At 34.2% G+C, this 23,594-nt stretch overlaps 1 protein-coding gene across 1 annotated transcript; it reads right to left on the bottom strand.

Moving 5' to 3' along the window:
- Positions 1–482: 482 nt before the first annotated feature.
- Positions 483–7,782, bottom strand: LOC112515163 (transcription repressor KAN1-like). The gene is made up of 6 exons (XM_025121839.1): positions 6,792–7,782; positions 6,592–6,668; positions 6,073–6,118; positions 5,762–5,927; positions 701–797; positions 483–596 (listed from the first exon to the last, which is right to left on the bottom strand). The coding sequence occupies exons 1-6, from the start codon at positions 7,540–7,542 to the stop codon at positions 483–485; spliced, it is 1,251 nt and encodes a 416-aa protein (XP_024977607.1). The 5' UTR covers positions 7,543–7,782.
- Between the last annotated feature and the right edge of the window lie 15,812 nt (positions 7,783–23,594).

The following is a 23,594-nucleotide window of genomic DNA, read 5'->3' as shown; positions in this document are numbered from 1 at the left end:
GGTTCTAACAACGCTTTGTAATTATATATATACATCCATACACACACACACATGTATATATATATATATATATATATATATATATATATAAAAGCTTCAGTTATACTTAACTTGTCACAACATGTATTTTTGTTTCTTTTCTCCCAGGCTCCTTAGCTTCCAACTGTATATAAAAGACACATAATGATAAGATAAAAATAAAAAGCATTGTAAAATAAAAGCTAGGTATACATCCATCGAGAGAAGACTATGAAGAAGCAATTAAATTAGCTTGCTATATGCATTTGGTAATTAGTAGAAAAGCCATAGCTTCTTCTTCCTCTTCCTCTTCCTCTGCATCCTCTTGTTCCTTTTAGCTACTACTCATCATATATATATATATATATATATATATGCTGCTTCAATTTAGGCTTCTGCTGTTCTTCAGAAGCACAAACAGAAATGTTGAAGATGCAAAATGTTAGACATCCATCAACAAGAGATCAATCGCCTTCCTTTTGAACCCAATCTGGCCTCCCCAAGGTGAACTCTAAGCTTGGATTTCTTTGATCTACAGTGAATCCTAAGTAGCTTTTTAGCTTCAAAGAATCACATTCCTGCAATAACAAAAAGTATAAGGATCACATTTTATTATGGAATCCAAAAAATAAAAAAGGTTCCAAGCTTAAGATATAGATGTAGTTGTTTGATGCATGAATACCTCGGCAAAATGTCGACTGGCAGTCCACGGTGACAAGAAGGTTGATGAGGGTCTTCCGAGATCAATTGGGTTTGCGTCGGACCATGCATCTCCATTGCTGAGAATAAATAGTAATTGGTTTGAAAACTTAACCACAGTGGATATCAACAATGTTCAAACAAAGAAGCCAATATAAGTCACCTTGTCTGGTCTAAGCAATTTATTACATCAAAGTGGTACACATTCTGGGCTAAGTATAGCATGTCATTCTCAAATTTCAAGGTACATATTTTACGTACTATACATTCGGAACAAAATGATAACAATTGAAACTTAAATTCGTCGAGGTGCCCTCCTCCCTTCTCATCGACTTTCCCTTCTCCCTTCAGGAACCATCTCCACCCTCCCCTCCCAGCCCCATTCCTATCGGTCAAACATACACACTATATACACAACACCAGAGACAACGCACACACGATATACACAACGCCAGAGACAACGCACACACAACAAATTATCTTTGCTAATATATACATTTTACGAGAACACAATAACACCCTTTAACTATAGTCAATCACATGTGATGCTATATCCAATCACATATGATACTCCTGTGATACTAAATCAAAGACGTGGACAAATTTTGCTATGACCTAGATTGCAGGCCAAGTCGCTAGTGTACCACTAGTTCTTCTAACGTGTATTGTAATAAGAGTGTTTTTGATGTGATACTATAATCTATCATATGTGATATTAAATCTGAGCCGTAGACGACCTTTGACATGGCCACCGGCCTCACATGTATTATCAAATGTGATATGAATGTTCTCACATTTTCATATATGGAGGTGTTCTCGTTTGTACCTCCACACACATGTTAATTTAAGTGAGATTGGAGGTTTTCCTCCATCCCACGTTGGTAAGGAATGAAAAACATAAAGGCATTTATAAGCCTTTTCCTACAATTAGGCTTTGAACATGTGGGTGGGCTCATGGTGGTTTATGAGTGGAAGATCCAATGTACACGCATGTGTGGTTGTGGCGGAGGATGCAGGTGCAAGATTCGTGCAGCGACACGAGGAGGCACACTTCGTATGACGCATAAGCCTCGTCCCCATCTCCCGAGTCTTTTTTTTTAGCAAATCATGGAGAGAATTGGATAATTACTAATTAATTAAAAGAAACAATTTATTAGTAATTATCTTCGATGTTTAGCAGATTAATTACAGGTTTTTTTATATGATTAAAGTTACAAAATTTAAACTTTGAACACATTTTATTTGTTTAAGTCGGAGATAATTTCAGTTGGAGAATAAGTCTCCAACTAATCCATCATCTCTGATTCTAGGTTAAACCCTTTCCCAAAATACACTGAAATTGAATTATCTCTTTCTCTCTGTCGCCACCTTCTGCTTGCTTCATTTTCTTACTGTTCCTGCATCTAATTTGCTTCGTTTAATTGTCACTCCTGTTGGCTCTCAAATTACTTTAACTGCATCAAATATTGGGGCTTTACGACTTCAGACTCACAACATTAAGAGTGGTCGTATAAAACCTTTAAGGGCAAGTTATATCTGTGCAAGTTTTGCTTCAAGTCGTTAGCAACATGTTGGTTTTAATTTTCTATTCACTAAGTGAACAAGTCTACTTCTACTCCTTTATTCTATCAAATCTATAGCGTAGGATAAATCCAATCAGTGTGGTGTGTTTGTCTCCTTGGAGTTTTATTTCAGATTTTAAAGTTTTCATCTTTGAGTAATACAGCTTTGAACTTTTTATTTTCTTTCTGGCTTCAAACTTTATCGAATATTCACTTATATCAACCTATTTTTCAACGATATATATATATACAACATCCTCACACCCATACAAACACATACACACAAAACAGATATTTGCTAAGACGCGTCTCTCTCTCTCTATACACACACACACACACACATATATATATATATATATATATTGAACCTATATAAAATTTGCTCAACCGAAAACACAATGCTCGCCAAAGATGGGGAAAGATCCACCTTTCCCGCCTCCCCCTCCCTGTTTATCGTTTATGTGTGTGTGTTTATGTGTTGTTGTTGTATGTCATCTCCAGTGAAAAAGGTTAGTTTGTGTATGTGTGTTGTTAACAACTTAAGATTGCTTGTTTTCTTTTTCATGTTTTCCTGCTTGTGTGTGTTGTTTACATTTGGAGAAGGGGGAAATGTGTCAAGGAGTTTGTCGACGAAGATGTGTGTGATAATGGAGGATATGTGTGTGTGTGTGTTGCGGGCAAATATTGACGTAGTAGGAGCTGGGTGGGTCAACGAAGATGGCAACTGTGTGTCTCTGTGTATATATATATATATATATATATAATATAAAGAATATTAACTACAATTATGTATTATATATTATACAATTATAGAATATTATATTATACTATAACCCTCACTACAACAAAATTGGATTTATAACAAGACTCTCAATTTCTAAGCGTTCTAATAAACCTTTTTATAAGACCTACTTTACAGGACCAAAAAAATAAAGCGTCTTATCTAAAGGCGTTGTAATAAGTTTATATGACGTTTTTTAATGTCGTAATAAGTTTTTAGGACATTTTTAATATAAAGCGTTCAATTAGCAACTTTATAGAATACTATTTTAAAATTGTCCTATAAAAACAAATGTCCTATAAAAAATTGAGTTTATAAGACACTTTCTCAAAAGTGTCCTATAAAGTTGCTAATGTGACACTTTGTACTAAAAATGTCCTAAAAAACTTGTTAAGACACCCAAAAACGTCATATAAACTTATTACAATGGTTAACAAGAGGGACCCAAATTCAATGAAACTAGAGAGCATTGTTTCTTTAACCATTATTTGTAGGTTCAACAAAACATACTAGCATAGGTACCAAGATTCGCAGAATGTTTTTGTATGAAATGCATTTTGTTAAAAGAATTTGATTTTGAAGGAATTCAAATAAAATGTTGTCAGGTTTGACCACTTGTTTGATTGATAGACATTGAAATGAAATCTGTTAAATAATTGGAATCTGTCTGTTTGGTTCACAGAATGTAGCTTTATAATCTGTCACGAACCATTTCAACATTCCAGATTCATTAATTATAATGGTTTTAAACCATGTAAAAGTATTGCTAAACATCCTTCCGTTCTTAATACACATTAACAAGAAAAATGGTAAAGTTAATGTGTTTTACTTCGTTTTTTATTTTAAAGAACTTATATTTAAATCTACGTTTTTTCAAAAGTATTTTATCTTTGTTGTTAATCGAAGATAAAGTTAGGAATATACATGAGAAAAGGACATTAATTGATGAATGCATTTGCTCCATAAAGTAGTAGTACACTACACATATGACAAGTCAATCAATAATGTAAATATGACGGTACATTTATCCGCTTCAAAATATAAACCGCCAACGCCTTTTTACGTGTGGTCCGAATGCTTTTCAAATCTATGTATTAACCTAACGTTACTGTTCGAGCAAAAAAGGTTGATTATCTTCTAATTTGATCGGGCCCACACGAAATTTAATGTTATTATTGATGTTAAAATAGAAATTCTAGAGACTTCACAAATTTTCTATTTCAACAGTTCGACTAAAATGAATACAGAAATAGCTATACATGTTTTCGTTTGTATTAAAGTGTTGGTAGCTTCTAGCCCTGATATACCCATCAATACAATAAAACGGTTGGTCATCGGTTGATTAACCTTCAAATTAAAAGACTAGCGTTTACGCCTTACAACGTATAACTTCATCTTTCGCTAGTAAAGATACCTTTTGAATATTACATTTTTCAATTGCAATCACTATTGGATGATAATCTTTTGTCATATTTATTATATGGGTTTTGGATCTCTCAAAAATGCTACAAAAACATGGTAGAATACTTTCTTGTGAACAAAGTTGTATATGTTAAATACTATTAAGCATTTAATTCTATGGTTTTTTAGATATATGGTAATCCAAGTGAGGACTATTTATGTGATATTCAACCAAAATGAAGGTTATTATAAAAACAACTTATTGACTTGTTTCAGTGTGGCACCGATAATAAACATTTTTGAGTGTTTGGATAAACAACTTATACCAGTAGTGTCAAACCGGTAATAAGGAGTTTTTGAAGAAGTTAAACACTTCTAACTTATAATAAGTTGATAAGTGCTTTTGTAGAAAAGTATAAGTTATTTCAAGTAAGCAATCTCAAACACCCCTAAACAAGTGTAAGGACTACGAAATTACAACCGTAATTCAAATCCTCCCACCTCAACCATGCTACCACCACCGCCACCACCGCCCCCCATAACAACTGGCCACCACCATCCTCTTGGTCTAGCCGGCCCTTCTCCCGTCGCATCCCTATCATCATTGTCAAACCCTACCCATGTTGCCGTCCTCCCTACCTGTCCCTATATGTCTCATGGGATCGCTAGCCATTTGATAACCAAGGGATCTTTTTTCAAGTTTAGTTTTTCATGTTTTGACCATAAAATATATTTGTTTTTCCATAATTTTTTTTATTAACCTAGATGTGCAACCCCGCTATGTGCGCCAACTAATCCTAGGACGACCACTTGCTTTACAAGCAGGTAGCCCGGAATCACCGCATTTGAACCTCCGTGGCCATAAGAGGATTTTTGTTCCTTTTTGGATTAACTACCAGATATAAATCAGGGTATGCTTCTTACATTATTGAAAGTTTTGGTCGGTTGTAATGTGAAAAAAACCCAATTGCAATAGTGTTAGAAAGTTCTGAAAGAAAAAGAAAAGTTGACTGCTTTATCTTCTGATAAACTAACGTGACTGTGTATTACAGTAGCTTTATTTTCTTTTCCTTTTAAGCTTCTCCAACACCAAGCTATACCCAAGTCCAAATCTCAGGTCAAATCTACGAAAAGGAAGAAATCTAACGAAAGAGAATTAAGGCTGCCACATGAGAGTTTTATTCTTCAAAAATGGGGGAATACTCTCTGGGGTTTTGCCACTTCTATGTCCAAAATATCATGCAAGAAAGCAAAAGTTAATTACTCAAAGAATATTCAGTACACACAAGAAGAAACGAACCTTGAAGAATTGCTCCATAGGGTCGTGGTGGTGGTGGTAGCAGATGAGGAATTAGGGTGGTCGAAAACTTGTTGGTCTGGGGGGTGTCTTTGATCGATAAAACTCCCTACCTTTCCATTTCCCATGGTGGAGCTGTCATCTTCTCCAGATCCATCATCAGATTGCCCTTCAGTTTAATAGAAGGAGAATGTAATCACTAAAAGATTTTGATTTGGTAGTGAAGCTATTCATGAACTTTTAATGGGGAATATACATGTTAATAATTAAGGTGCTGGTGCCATCCAACCCCTTTTAACTGTGTAATAGAATACCTGACGAAGCTGCAGGTTTGTCAGTTGTTTTAACAGTTCTATACATCTGCAAAATCATTGATACAATTATACAAAAGTGACAAAAAAATGCAGTAAACAAAGTAGGAAAAAAGGTAAGGAAGAAAACGAATTGATTAAGTGTGTGTTTTAATGGTGAATTAATTGGGCTGGATTTCTTGTTATCATGACGGTTGTTATTATTGAGTAATAATGCTTACTTTTTTTCTCTTATCATTGTGATATCATTTCTCTTCCCCTCACTAGCTCTACTTTCTGTTAACTCAGCCAGTCAATCCACTTGGGGAGAGAGAGAAAGAGAAATAAGGATACCTGTAAATTATGGCTCTTGACATGAGCTAGGGTGAGATCTCATCTCTTCCCCTCCGTGACTACTACTGTTCTTTTAACCCCAGTCAGTCACTCCACTCAGATAGAGAAAAAGAGACTCAGATATACCTACATATATATATATATAGAGAGAGAGAGAGAGAGAAAGAGATCTAGAGAGAGAGAGGATACCTGTAAATGACTTTTGACATGAGCTAGTGTTAGATCTTTGACATCCATGAGCTCCAAAACTGATTTAGGCGTTGCCCCTAAACAAATTTAAAGCATAAACCCTCAAACAGCAATCACTTTATAAGGTACGAGTAACTAAATTAATCTAGAAAACTGGATAGGAATTATCGAAGTCAATTTTGCAGGTTTTAGTCATTTACTTTCATGGCCACCGAGAAGCTCGACTGCGTGAACAAAGCGCGAGTGAAGGGTGCTAGTCCATCGCATCCTGGGTGCCCTCATACTCCTCTTAGTTGGAAGCTTTGGTAAAAATTTTGATCTTAGCATACCATGTGAGACTTCATGTGAAGTTGGCCCTCCACCATAGTTGTGGTGGTGGAGTTGATACGATGATGATAACCTGCTGAATCTTGCCTCAATTCCACCACCGCCACCACAATTTGGTATACTGAAACCTGATGATGAAGACCCACGAGGCATAGGGTTTAAAAATGGCATGTGATTTCCGCCATCAGCGAAATAAGGGAAAGAAGAAGAAGAGGAAGATGGATACAGACACATCGTCTTTGGTTCTTTCTCGCGTGGACCATCCAAATTCGGCAGGAAGGGAAACTGTCGGTTGTGATACACCGGAATCCCCTTGATCGGTTTCAAACATTTGGATGCATCAAGCAGCGAAACAAAATTGTTAGGTGGTTGATTGTAGATTCGATGGTGGTTATGATTAGGATGATGATGAAAAACGTTTTGTGGGTGATACTGATCTCTCACAGTTAAAGACGGTGCAAGATTCCTTGATGAACAAGGTAAGGAAAGATCAATGTAAGCATCTCTTTGTGAAGTGTTTTCTGTATGAACGGAAGAAGTGTCTGGAGGGCTAATTTGGAGAGAGAGATCAGGAAGTGGGTTTGAAGATGGTTGTGGTTCTATGGAGATCCCATCAAAGGGCATTTTCTTGGTCTATGATAGGAGGATGATTTCACACACACATACCCACTTTTATCTCTCCATTCTCTCTCAGATGGGATTGCTTCAACACTGATCTTTTCTTGTTCAATCAGATAATGGATAGATAGATAGCAAGAAAGAGAAGGGATAGAACAAAGGCAATCAGCAACACAGAGAAAAAGAACAAGATTTGAAAGGGTAGAAAGCTAAGAAAGAAGACTTCCAAGAAAGGCTGAAAACTGAAGTGAAAGTGATGGAGATAGAGAAAGAGAAAGAGAGGAAGTACGTAGATATGAGAGAAAAAAAGGGATTAGGAGGGAGCCATTGAATTAGAAACAAATAAAGTAAAAGATGGAATTCCTGAAAGAGATGAAAAGGAGGGGGGGTAGGGGGGGTGAGGTGGGCCTCTGGTGGTGTTCCTCGATAGTATATATCGGAAAATGACAGTAGCTAAAGAAAAAACAACTTCCCCACCCTCCTTCACTCTCTATCACACACAGACACTCAATAATCAAAAATAAGCAAAACAGCAAAGAGAACAAATACACAACCACACACACACATGAAGGAGATAAATTTAAAATAATTAAAGAATGTGTGTGAGTATATACATACATACATATATATATATATAGAGAGAGAGAGAGAGAGGAAGGTCAGTTAAATTTTGCTTCCCCGTTGAGGACGGGTTGAAGAGAGAGAGAGATGTGATTCCTTTCCCCCCACTCTCTTCGCTACTCTTTTCTTACATAAACACACTTGCTTTACTTTACCGCAGACTGAGCCTAAGTACACTAATTGAATACCATTTTCGTGCTACACTCTAAACATGCAAACCTATTGTATAATTTATATAAATATATATATATATATATATATATATATATATATATTTCAAATAACATCAAGTTCTCATAAGTTATAAAACATATACATACACACACATATATACCCAAGATCAAACATAGACCTACTAAATATTAGAAACCTATGAAACCAATCCAAGCCATTATGGTTTCATATATGTTGTTCTTGTGTGTTTGTATAGATGTTTTTTTATGTATAAACATATTTTTGTGTTTTTTTTTCATGCATAAAACATTCTTGAACGTTTAACCTAGAGATGGCCAAATCGGCCCGGCCCTGGACCGGGACCGACAAAGGACCGGCCCGGGACCGGGACCGGTAATGACCGGTTATGGGACCAAAAACCGGGACCAATTGAGGTTTTTGGTAGTTTTGTGGGACCGGGACCGGTTATGGGACCGACTATGGCCCGGCCCGGCCCGAAAATTCAAATAATTTTATAAATAAATGTATTTTTAAATAATTTTATAATGTATTTTTATAAGAAAACGTAATTTTAATTATATTAAAACGCATTTTTAAAGTGTATTTGAGTGACCCAATTGTAAATTTTATAATGTATTAAATATATATATATATATATCATTAAAAAAATAAAATAAAAATCTTATTTTTTTAATGCAAGGACCGGTTGGGACCGAGACCGGGACCGGCGGCCCATAACTGGTTATGAAGTACCTATACCGGTTCTATCATTTTCGACCGGGACCGGGACCGAGACCGGTACCGGTTACGCCGGGACCGGTTATGAGAAAGGTGAGGACCGATTGGAACCAGTGTTTGGCCATCTCTAGTTTAACCTACGAAACAATAATGTATTAACATTGAATGTTTATGTTTCAATTATCTACACATGAAAGGTAGTTTGTAAGTTTGCAACATTTAATGGGTGTTTATGTGATCTTCCCCCTGCCCCCTCCCCCCTCTAGAGAGAGAAAGACCCATTCAAGGGATAACTGAATAGTTTGTGATAATTGTAAGATTCAATCTCAACCATAAATCAACGGATAAATTAGGAAATTAATAATTATGGTAGTTTGAGTTAAAATTATAATTAGAAGGCATTTTAGGTATTTTTAAAAAACTCTTCTATCCTCTCTCATCTTTTCTCTCTCATCTCTCCGACCTCCAATCTCCGGCGTCCGGTAAACATTAATCCGGCATGTACCAAGTAATCACAAAGATACACAATGTGATACCATTATGATACCAACTCAAACCTTAAAAACAAAGATACACAATGTGATACCCATTGTGATATAATGTAATACCGAGTTCACCGGAGATTGGAGGTCGAAGAAAGGAGAGAGAAGTTTTTTAAAAATACATAATATGTCATCTAATTATAATTTTAACTCAAACTACCATAATTATTAATTTTCTAATAAGCCCATATATATATATATATATATATATATATATGCATTTTTGTTAGGAACCTAAAATTGGTTAGGAACAAAAGGATTGTCCACAATGCAACAAGTGGTAGATATATTCTCGATATAGACATGTTATTCATCATTAATAGCATCGCATATTCATAATGAATGTGTCATTTATGATGAATAAAAAGTTCATATTCACCATGAACACACACACATACGCACATAAAGATAGGTTCGTACGAGAATGATATATATTTAAAAAAATAAGAAAAATGACCAAATTATGTACAAAATCGCATATGATTTTACATTAATGGCAACAACAAAAAAGTGTACGGACGACCCTATGGCCGTGCGGAAAGGTTGAATTATAAGGTCGCATGAATCACATGTGATTTTGTACGTAATGTTAGTGTGAAATACATGTGATTCGACCATTTTCTTATTTTTTTCTTAAATACGTATCATTCTCGTATAAATCCGACTCTACACACGTGTGTGTGTATATATATATATATATATATATATATATATGAAAATATAAACACTTAACCTTTTGTAAAGAAAGAGCACTCAAACTTTTTTATAAAAGAGAGAATCACTGAAGAAAACTTTTCAAACCTAGCATAATATTTAAACATTTTTGAACAACTTTAATCCAAAGATTAAGAAATATGAAATGGTTAACTCATGTCACTTGCAATGACGATCAAATGATGGAAATGCTTACTCTCAACTCGATGAACTTGATATAGAAATTAAAGATTAGAGTTGAAGAACATTCAAGACGTTTCTTAATAGAGTTTTGAGAGGATTTTTCATAGTTGAAGAGCAAGGGGCTGTGTATTAAAAATAAGAAAAACCCCTTTAAAAGAAATCTAATTATTTTGAAAAACATTACTCTTGGATCTCCTTAGATGCCATTCACGAACGTCTTTGCAGATCAACTTTCCTGATGACTACGAATTCTAGATGTCGAACCCGCTATGTGAACCGACTAATTCCAAGATGATCACCGGAGTCTCCGTATTTGAACTTTCGTGGCCACAAGGGAATTTTTATTTCTCCTTAGATTTGAACTTGAGATCTCCAAGTACTTTTGACCTTTAGAACCAAGCTCAAACCAATCACACACCACCCTTGTGGTAAGTATAATAAGACTTGTGAAGGCCTTCCACGTCCATGACAATGTCTACTTTCTTCTATCAAATTAGATGATACATTTAGTCTTTTGATTTTTTTTTTTTTCAAATTTGAATTAAAAATTTCAAATAAAAGTTTCTACTAAACATTTTATTAAAACTAACATTCTAATAAAAATTTTCTATATTGTTTTATAAAAATAAGTGTTTTTTAAAAATTCTTTTGAGATGTAATTTTAAAGGACATTTTAAAATTAGTTCAACCAAATCAAGATTTGGTTATTAATCACTCGATATCATGTGAAATTCTGAGGACGACTACATCTTGGCTTAGATTTGATCTTTGAATATTTGATGAGACACATTCTATTGCTTTCTTTAACTTTTGACTTTTGTCATGGATGTCGAGGCAATACGGCATGTTTCCCTAGACAACAATTTTCATGGATTATTTGATCAAACAAGGTTCTTTATTTGATCCTCAATATACCATTAAAATGCACATCAAGTAGAATTGTTATCCATTAAGCATTTATTATGCTTGTAATCATTAAAACAAATATATATATATATATATATAAAGATGTGTTACATGAGCATACTAATAACCCAAATTTTTTTCTTATTAAAAAACAGGCTTAAGAGGTTCGGGAACAAGGCCTAGAAAGCCTCAACCTTGTGATCTCTAGTGAAGAACACAGATAAACCTTTGAAGGAATTTTTTTTGCCCTTAATCGTCTTCTAAAAACCGCATTCAAAAACCCTCAAATCCCCAATTATAAAGCTGAGACATCACCGTTTGAACTCTGATTTAAGCTTTAATCATGAAGATGAGTGACATCACTTGTAACTAATATTAAGTTTTGTTTGATTTTTCAGTATTAGAGTTAGGGTTTTAGCTTTTGTGTAATAGTTGTGATAATGTATGAAGGTACAACGAAAATCATGAGTATGTAGTTGAAGACAAGTTTCAACAAGTTTGTGAACACTAGAGATGACTCATTGGGGCATGATGATGAGGATGAAACCGAGAAAAATCAAGGTATTGAATCGCAAGCCTCACGAATAAGGAACCAAGTTTGTCACTGTTTTTTTGTCTTTCAGTATATCAATCACATGTGATAACTATGTATCAATCACAGTCATTTTGGGTTGATGTTAGGTAATATCACAAGTAATCACATGTGATAGTGGGTTGAATCCATTTAGTTTGCATGCTATATATATATATCAAATCTAGTCATATGTGACCGTTTTGTTCTTAAAGAGAAGCCAGACAAAAAACCAACTTTGTATTTGATTGTCTTTTGTGTTTCCAATTTATGTATCACATGTGATTTTTTTTTTCTTCATGTCATTGAATTGTAAATTGTATTTCATGTATAATATTGGGAGAGGTTTGTTTTGGTTGATGTTAGAAAATATCACAAGTGTTATTATTCACAGTGTAATCTCACGCAAACTAACAAAAATATCATAAGTGATATTTTTTCGAGAGTTGTTTGTATATCTCATGATTAACAATGCCCACTATCACGTATGCCAGTGAGTCGAATTCATTTGTATTACTTGTTATATATAATAAATGCAATAACGTGTGACAATTACATTCTCATATTAATGTAGCTGGATGTTAATATGAGATCACATGTGATACTTGTTTTTCTTTCTCATATCATCAATCTCAAAACAATATCATGTGTGGTTCAAAGCTTTTTGTGGTTTGCAGTATCAAAACATTGTCGAATAATTTGGACATGCACTTTGTTTATTCCCGTGATTCATAGAGAGTTGCATCGGTTTATATTACTGATTTAAGTGATCATAATATAATTAAAATCACATGACAAAATCAAATTTAGTTGCTAGAATGAGAGACGACCAAGAGTTATTGACGCTTAGGATGGTTGATCAATCTTCTTTCGCTCAACATTGGAAAAAGAAGCACTAATTTCAGTAGCATTTCTTGTTTTTACACCATCACTAAGAAGTTAAGATCACCAATGACAAGCTTAATTGGATGATCCTTTGTCTATTGTCGAGCAGGAGAGAGTGACGAGGAACTTGCTATGGATATTCTTTGACTTAAATTGTAGTTGTTGCTCATATTGAGATCTAGAAATCACTCTTTCAATTTGTAGTCCCCTTTCAGATGGTGCTTTTCTTTTTGAGGAAGAAGCCTCTAAAGATTGCTTTTCCGATCTCGATGTTTTATGAATGCTTATTTGAGAATTCCAAATTCAGTTGTTCTGCAATAACTTCCAGATTTTACACAGGAAGTGCAATTCCATTACCAATTGGGATTATTAGCAATGGCACAAAAAACTGCAAATCATAATCTTCACATTCACTCGATCCTTCGTATTAAAGCTCAAGTTGTGAGCTAGATTGTTCAGGAGTCTTCTAGTTTTGGTAGAGTCATGATTTAGTTGATCAATAGTCATGTGATAAAGTTCGAGTTCTGAATTGTGGTACTAAGAAGTCATATTTTCACTGCTTACTTTCTTCAATCATTTTTAGTCTTTTGGTAGACTTTGTATGCTTTTGACACCAAGGAGTAACTAATAAATATGTCATCATTAATTTTAGACTCAAATTTACCCAAGTGTTATTTGTCATTTAGAACATAACAGGCGCACCCAAGAGTATGTAGAAACTTGCAACACCAAATTTTGAATCTTTTCTCGTTCATTGTTCTTCTAATGATATTATGTGCATACTCAATAGTTGGTCAAGTAAGAATCACGCTTGTAGAATAGATAAGTAAGATTGTTACTTGACCAACTGTCGATTGCTCCTAGACTTCAAAGGTTGTTTATGTCAAGAAATATGGCCATAAATGATGTGGCACTGTGATCATCAAACAAAATCGCGGTTGATGGCATATAATGCTTGTCTTGAAAGACCCTAGTTTTGCAGAAGAGATCCATAATGTTTGTCTTGGGATTTACACAATGGTTTCAGTCCAAACAACTCCAACTCTAACCTGTATTCTTCATGGCCCGTCTTTCTTACAATCTACAAATTACATCATTGAATGTGTTTGAAAAAGTCATGTGTTAAACTTGTCTTGGTCATTCCGGGAAGAAAGATCTCTGGTCAGAATGTGGATGTTTTCCTTAGGCCGTTAATAGATGAGATGAAGATACTGTGTAAGGAGGGCATTGTTACCTATGATGTTTATCGTAGGAATAATTTCTCCAAGAGAGTCATACTGATTTACATAGTTAATGACTTTCTTGCTTGTGCAATGCTGTCAGGTTGGAGCACACATAACAAGTTATCTTGCCTATACTACAGGGACAATATAGGTTCATTTTAGTAACAAAATGAAGGGAAATCATGTTGTTTTGATTGTCATCAAAAACATTTACCTAGTTCACATTCCTTCAATCATGATAAAGAAAGGTGTTTTTGATTGCAATCGTTTTCTCGAGACCACTAACGAAGTTAGGTGATGACATATGGGATCAAAACTATTTATGATGCGCTCCTTACAGACTGAAAAACAAAAAGATTATTGGTGTCAGGGTAACCCATAATTGGGTAAAGAGAACCATTTTATGGGAGCTGACACATTGTCACGCTCTATTAATCCGACATAACCTAGATGTATTGATCATTGGGAAAATTGTTTATGAGAATCTGTGTAACATCGTCACAAACATGAAGAAAACGAAAGACAATATCAAGGCAAGGTTCTGTTGGAATAAGGGAGCCATAAACCCAGCGAAAAATAACCATATTCCTTCAAGAATCCATACAAAAATGGAGTAGGATGGGTGTTTTAAATTTTTTTTACCAGTACGAACAACAACCCTTTGATGTCATATATGAATCTAAGCCAACGAACTCGACTTGTTATCTCTATGTATCCAAGCAAATGCTCTGAATTCAGATGACGTCAAACGTAAAGAGAGGAAACATTCTTCCTTCCTGAATGCTAAACACAGTCTCCAACTCATTGAAGGAAAAAGAGAGAGAGAGAGAGAGAGAGAGAGAGAGAGAGAAAGAAAGGGAGAGAGAGAGAGAGTAGCTTATGGAATATAGAGATAAGAATTGTTCCAGATGGATAATTCTTGCAACCAATCCCCTGCTATTGTCTCACAATTGTCATTATTTATATAAGTACCACTGCAGGAAGAGTGGTTAACGTAAAGGCATGTTTGTTCTTTTAGGGTACGTTTGGTATGTAGACTACATGGGACGAAACGAGACAAAAAAAATAGTCTCATGTTTGGCATGCCATAGACAAAAAGAGCATAGGACAAGGTGAGACTATTTTTAATTTTCATTGGACAAATCTTGAGATTTTTTGTTCCACCAACAAAGGCGGAACAACATGGGACAAATTATAAAATTACTTTTTTGCCCTCAAATTTCAATACAAAACCTAATGATTGCATCCTATTTCTTCTTCCAACCTCCAGTTGTGCATTGCTCAAAACCCTCCATCCATTATCCAAAACCTCCATTCTTCCTCCATTTCAGGTACGCTCTCTTTCTTTCAACCTATCATCTTTCTTTTCCTCCTATAAAACCCTTGATTTATTCTCTCTCCCTTGTTCATCCACCACCAGGCGGCACTACTTGTTCATCCACCACGAGGCGCGCTACAAACATGTTAGTTTTCTTGATATGGAGATCTTGAAAAGCTAAAGATCTCAGTATTCTTTCATGTTCTAAAGGGGTTCTGAAGAGATAACTAACTAGAAGCATCGCTATTCTTAACACGACATACCTACCCATGTGCCAACTTTCTACTAGAATTTACGTTCATGTATCAAGGCGGTTGATATAGAGTTTCCCATTTCTCCTATTTTGTTATGCTCTTTATTGTTCAATATATTTCTTTCTTTCGAGGTGGGGGCTCTGTAGAGACTCAGTAGTCTTTCATCTTTGAAAGTTGAGGCTATAGTATATGTGGCGATGGTAATTTGAGTTGCACTTTATGACGTTTTCTGATTTAGACCAAATCAGTCTGATCCTCATTAAACTTGAAAAATCATGAATACATAAGTGTTGGATTTTTATTTTTAAACAACATATTTATTTAAAAATTTAATCCCAAATGTTGTCCATTTTGTATCAACTACCACCTATAGACATTGGGCCATATATCTGCTTCACAACCGGATGGTGCATGGTGTCACTTCATTCATCTAAGGACTTGGGTCTTAGGTGACATGTAAATTGACTTCAAACTCTGAGTGGCACCTTAAAAAATATCAATAGCTGCAGTGGTCTTGGTTTGAAAAAAATAAAATAATGGTAACAACAAGAAAATGACATCAATGAGGATCTAGTTTTTCTAGGCATGTTAAGGGAAGTGAGGAGATGATGAAAACAATTGTTCTTTTGAGATATTTTTGGTACATTTGATATGTAGTCTTGGAATGTTAAATTTTTGATAATTGTGTGACGTATGTTATTTACAATTGTTGTGTTTAAACTTTTTAGATTATGTACATATTTAGAATTTGTGGTATGACGAATGTTATTTGCGTGTGGTCTTGGAATGTCAAAAAAATGTATTGTTATTATAGATTAAATAATTTAAATATATTTGGTTGATTTATTGTCATTTACAATAATTATATAATATAAAATAACATTGAATAATATTTAGGGGTAATATGGTCATTTAACAGTTTTATCATGCTTCTCCTAGTCATACCAAACATATGACAGACAATTAGTCATGTCCCGTCCCGTCTTGTCATGTCCTGTCTCATCCAGTCTGCGTACCAAACACTACCTTACACATATATTATATCTGACAAGGCAATAATTGGCATTCTTATCCCACGTTTGTCAAACAAGCTAGCTATAATCTGAATATATTTGATCAGATTAAATATTATAAAATCAAATATTATAATTAAACATTTTAATTATTTGTTCTTTTTATTCAGATATACATTTTATATGTGTAACCCATTGGGATTTGATCACGTTGATAATAACTATAAATCCTATTTATAATCATAAACGAAAAACGATATCTAGCAGTATATCAGTGTTACCCAAATGATATAAATTTGTATGATCATTATCAATATAGACATTTATTCCCCTTTGTTCTCAATATCCAAATTGAACAGAATGCATGAATGTGTCATCCTCGTTATGTTTGATTTTTAGTGTCTCGATTCTAGAATATCCTCATAAGAGAGTTATCGGTATATATCCTATACTGACTATTCGAGTATGCATACACTTCCTCATAACTATTCAATCGAAGGGCCAGAGATATCACTCTTGTTTTCAAGAGAAACAAATCCTATTTTGATCCATGATAGTACTACTAAGTGATACATGATATACCAAACAATCATTCTTTCACCTAGTTACAGTATGATTAAATTAGTTATCAAAGTATAGCACTCATATAATTCTCAAATCAAAGGACTATGTGTACACATGAGAAACATCTATGACACTTATATGACATCCAATGAAATATTCTCATAGCTAGTCATATCCGGAACACAAGATCCCAACTTGTACCTATATGTGGATTCTATATCTCCATATAATTCCTTGTATATACTAGTCGTACCATTTTTATTTAACCTAAACCCGAATTAATATTTGACTTGACATTTTAGAATACAATATTCTAAGGTTATTATTATGTTTAGATATAACACAAAATAATACATATATATAATAATTGGACAATGCCTTCCTTTCAATAAACATGACATAATGTCCAAACAGAATCATATGATGATTGGCTTTTGGGCATGCACACTAACAATTGGATATAGCACTTCATTGCGATCGATGAGAGTTTCATATCAACAAGGTTATGAAACCAAAAGCATCATATACCGTGACCAAAACAAAAATGAAAGTGTGTGAATGGTAGAAGAAACTAATTTTTTTTGAAGGCTATGCTGCAAACATATGGGAGATGTGTAAACCTTGAAAGGGTAGCTTCTTTTAAGAGTCATGATTTTCATGTATTTATGCAATGATTGCTCCCTATTGACTTAAGAGGGATGATACATAATCCAGTGTTGGGATGTGCTTACAGAGATGTACACATTCTTTCATAAAATATGCTCAATTCTACTATATATATATATTGATGATTTGATCCCATTGCAAACACGTATTGTTGAAACCATTTGTAAGTTGGAAAAGTTCTTCCTATCAGACTTCTTTGATTCAATTGAACACCTTTAATTCATTTGACATGTGAAGCCATCCTCGATGGTCCGGTTTAATACTAGTGGATGTATCTATACGTGAGAAAACATGGCTTATTGGAAAAAGTGGTTAGAAACAAAGCAAGGGTTGAAGGATCTATTGCCAAGGCTCATCGCGTAAATAAAATTTCTACTTATCGCTCCTTGTATTTTGAGCAATCGTAGAAACACGATTAAATCATGATCCTTCTAATTTTGCTCCAGATATTCCAAGTTCTTAGGAGGTCGACTCTCGATTAGGAATCTTCAAAGTTCCATCTTGGAGATTATTTGAAAAGGGTGGAAAATAAAGAGCCTTTACTTGAGGAGATGCACAAAGCCCTTACCTATATTTTGCTTAATTGTGGGGAAGTTGACCTTTCGTAGGGTTGTTTAATGAGTTTTTCTTTGCTAAGTGGTTCAAAACACATATGCTAGGGTCGGGCAACAATATTGCACACTTGAATGTTTTAGTAGTATGTTATGTTTGGTAATAAGGGATATTTCACTAATGATTACAAGTATCACAAAAAAAAAACATGGTGATAGGTGGGTTACTATAACATTAGAGTAGCATGTATGAAAGGGTTTTGTTATAAAAAACGACTATGAGTTAACTATTATGGGTTCTTGGATGACATTCTAGAAGTCGAATATCCTGGATTAGGGTGATACGTTGTTGTGTTATTCAATTGTACTTGGTATGATACCGTTCATGGTGTTAGAGTTTTCCCAAAACATAACGTGGTAGATATTAAATACAAGTCTAGATTAAGAACTGATGACCGTTTGTCTTATCATCACAAACAATGCAAGCTTATCATGCACCGTATTTTTCGAACGTCAAGGACTTGAAATATTGGTGGGTTGTGTGAAGACGAAGCCAAAGGGTGTATGAAGTGACGCAATGTGTTATTAAAGTAGGTGATGATGTTCATATGGATGGAGAACAATTTTTTCAAGAGAATGACATGTTAAACAGTTTAGCATCCACAAATATAGATACATATATTGAACCCGTTAGGATTGCGAAAGAGGACCACCAATCAAACTCGATGTCAAGGCATCTGTTAATGATGATGATGATGATGATGATGCCGATGATGAGGAACAAGAGTTTGAAGATACATATGATTGAAATGAAGATGATGAAGAATCTATTTATAAATATATACACACACACGCATACACATACAGAAATAGAGAGGTTCCAAGGAAAACCCCCTAAAAAATGAAAAACTGAAGAACATTCTGGTAACTATTCATCTGGACGGTGTGCATGTATGCATATAAGTAACTAAAATTATTTCTTAGTTTGTATGCATGTGCGCATGTTATGCATATGTGCATACCGGACAAATTGCTTACAAATTACTTTTTTTCACATGTATATACCATTCAAGTGAATGGTTACCGCATGTTACTTAGTTTTTTCATTTTTTTTTACGATTTTCCTTGAACTTGAACCTATATATAGGATAAAATTCAACAAATGCAGGTTTTTAAAATGTTTTTAAATTAGAAATCCAAAAAGCAACGACTTACCAATGGATATTTGTCAATAATGGGAAACCATGGGAAACCCTCGGTAATATGAATTGTCAGTAATGGGAACCGTCGGAAAGTTGTCGATAAACACAATTTTCTTCGTCGGTAAAGAATCGTACCACGTTAGTTTTTTTTGTAAATTATCCATGTAGTTTCAATGGTTTACCGACAACATTTTTTATGGTAAAAGAGAAAAAAGCCGTCGGTGAAATCGTCGATTAGTTTTACCGACCCACTTTTTTCCAATGGTTGTTTCTCGTTGAAAGGTCGACGATAAATGCCGTTTCCGACGATTTACCACCGTTTCTGTAGTCCGTGACACTTTGGTTTTTAGTAGTGTCATGTCTGATCATAATTCCTTGGGAAAGTTGACCGTCAGAATTCCTAATAGATAAAGTGGACAATTTATTTTGCTATTCTCAACAAAAACGTACATAAACAATATAGATGTTCCATTGAAATTGTGTGTTGCTAAATAAAAAAACTAAATTAAATCTATAACGGTTTAATTACACTTACAATCGGGGCCAAGGTGCATCACAAGAGTTTATGATATGAAATTTCTTTATGATCCCAAAAACCACATGCAAGAGTGTTGAATTTGCGGTTTATTATGACTGAATAGATATTAACGCATCTTTATCTTTTATTCATTATAATTATTATCTTCAGTATCTTAATTTTTCTTTTTACATGTTTACACTCTCTCTGTTATATTTTAGGTTGTATCAAATATGAAAGTTTGAATTATCATGGAAAGATACTCTCTACCCTTAGGAATAAAGATACGGTCTACATACATATTAGCCTTGAGACAACAAGACCCTGTCTTGGAATGAAGATACGGTCTACGTACATATATATTATAGCCTTGAGACGACCAGACCCTGTCTTGGAGTAAAATTTCGTGGATACATGCATGTGGTTTGATTTGGATTTTTTTTCTCTTCAACTTTTAGTATATGCAAAATCAATTAGTTTTGGGAGGTGCCTGATTAGTTTGAGCTTGACTCCAAAAGTCAAAAGTACCAGGAGGTCCCAGGTTCAAATCCAAATAGGAATAAAAATCTCCTTGTGGCCACGAAGATTCAAATACGATAACTCCGGGCTATCTGCAAACAACAGATAATCGTTCTAAGATTAGTCGGCTCTTATACCGGGTTGGATATTTAAGATAATAAAAAAAATTGTTGAATGAAACGTAAAGAAAAATCCATATAACAAAACCTTCTAATTCCCTTACATACTCCCAAATATCCCCCTCTCCATCCATCAAATCTCTCTCAACAACCACATCTATAAGCATCTTTTATTATGTTATCCACATGACCCTCGTTGACTCCCACATTTCTTGCTAGGGTTTCAAAACCCATGCTAAATATAAATCATTTATTTATTAATATTGAACCAGCAACTAATTAATAAACACATGTTTTTGATAAATAAATAAAAAAGATACCTTTCAAGAAGAAGAAAAATGCATCTTTATGTATTGGGAACCCACACAGCCATTTAATGCATTCACTGCAGATTAAGACAACTAGAGGTTCTTGTGCATGCATAATTTCTTATGTCTTCTTCTTTCTGTTTACTCCTTTATATATATATATATATATACATATATAATAGGGATTTTACAGCACTGCAGTATTCCAGCAAGCGACACAGTTCCATAGACAGGTTTGTATGGCGCATTTAATGCCATAATGCAAACGAATTATAAGAAAAAGTCCATTATTTATAATAAATTAATGAACCACATTATTAGAAAAAGGACTTGTGGTGCATCGGGTCGGTTGGACATTTCATCATTTATCATGTTGTTTGTCTTGGTTTTAAGTTTCATTCATGTCCATATGTAATATAATGAATGCAGAGATGATAAATTAGTTGAGAGAGATGTGTAGATAACGTGTATATAAAGGGAACTGTTAAATCATTGAGGTGTTGATGAATTGTAGCATCTATTTGAAAGTTGACTTGGATTAAGATGCAAAAATGGACTCGTGGAATTAGTAGGGGGCCGGACACATTTGTATATATGGTATATATGGGTTCTTATCTTTAGGTTTTGTCCCTTTGATCATTTATATTGTACCAAGGCATTTGTTTTCTTGAAATTGATCCTTTGAAATAGGGATGCAAATGCAGACCGAACGTTTCACGAACCGTTTGCAAATCATTTGAGGAGAAGTTTGTTTATGTTCATATTTGTTTATTTAATAATGAACGAACATGATCACATTTGTTTTGTCTGTTTAGTTAAATGAACGAATATGAACATTACTCTCGGTCGTTCATTTATGTTCGTTAATGTTCCTTCATTTATCTCCGTTTACGTTTTTATATATATATATATATATATATATATATTAAAATTATTAGTTAATTTATCCTGTCTTTTCTTTGGTTATATTATTTTTGGGAATAAAATAATGAGTAGCAGTGGTTGTTTATGTTCATTTGTGTGCATTCGTTTATGTTTATTTATGTCCGTTCGTTAAGATGCTAAAAGAACAAAATGAACAACTACATTTTCTTAACGAATGAACATGAACAAAAAAACTATCGATCTTTGTTCATTTGTTCGGTTAAGTTAAATGAACGAACTCTTCTCATGTTCATTCAGTTTGTTTACAATGCTAGACCGGAGGCTTCGTTGCTCATAAGCTTGATGAATTGGGCTTTGAGGCCTTTTTGAGGCCTTGCCTACTAGCAATGGCGGAGCTCAACGAGAGCTACCCCCCCCTCTCCTCTTATTTAAGAAGCTTTATTTATGAACCAATACAATTTTCATTAAGGGGTTGTTTGGTTTATAGAATCTGAAGGAATTTGATAGGATGAGAGTGACAAATTTTTTTGATCAAATTCCTAGATGTTGTTTGGTTTGCGGATTGAATCGATTGTATTCGGCCGAATTCCACGATTAAGGGCTTTGATCATTCCTTAGCATAAGTGAATGATTTGAATCTCATTTCTAACAAATGTAACATATTCAATTTGGTTTTAAAAAAAACTGATAACTTTTACTTCCAGTTTAACCAACCTCACCCTCACCGCCCCTGACGCCCCACCTTCTCTAGTTGCCACCACCATTGACACCACCGATTTTATGCTAATTTGTAATATTATTCTATCACCCCGCCCCATAAAAACCCGCCATCACCACCATCCGACAACCCCGATCAACCATCAATGTCGTTATCACACCCGCCACCCTCCATCCCACCCACCCTCCCACCAACCAGTAACTAAACATGCATATTCTAATTCTTTTAGAGATTCCATTTCAAATCATGTCAACCAAATGCATATTCAAATTTCGTTACAATTCTTTCATAATCATATTATTTTGATGATTCCAATTCCTTCAAATAGCATTATGCGAAGCAAATACCACCATATTACTTCCTTCATGACGTTTTAACAAATAAAATATACTAACTTTGAAGTTGTTAAAGAATTGATTTTTAATATAGGGCAAAATGCATAAAATAGCAATCTACTTTCATAAATTTCTTTATTATAGCATTATACTTTCAGTTTTTCTTATTACAACAATGTACTTTCAAATTATTTTTTATTAGGACATTGTACTTTGAAAAATTTACTCATTATAGCATTGGGTAACCTTTTGATTTAAATTTACCCATTATACTAGGTTTCCATGTCACCTCATTGTTCACGTAAGCTATCCACATGTACTATAGTGATGTGACTTTCTTACTACATCGTTGTACTTTCAAAATTATTTTATTATAGCATCTACTAGTTCTTATTAAACACTGTATTTTTAATTTTAATATTTAGATATTTTACATGTTTTTTAAATAAATGTATTAAATGAATTAAAAAAATTCTAAATTATTCATTAATATACCAATATCAATAAAACTAGTAGAACACAACTTATCTCG

The sequence above is a fragment of the Cynara cardunculus genome (assembly GCF_001531365.2).
Source record: "Cynara cardunculus var. scolymus isolate 2C chromosome LG 7, CcrdV1, whole genome shotgun sequence".
In the NCBI taxonomy this organism is placed as follows: Eukaryota; Viridiplantae; Streptophyta; class Magnoliopsida; order Asterales; family Asteraceae; genus Cynara; species Cynara cardunculus.
This window is presented reverse-complemented; position numbering and strand designations above follow the sequence as displayed.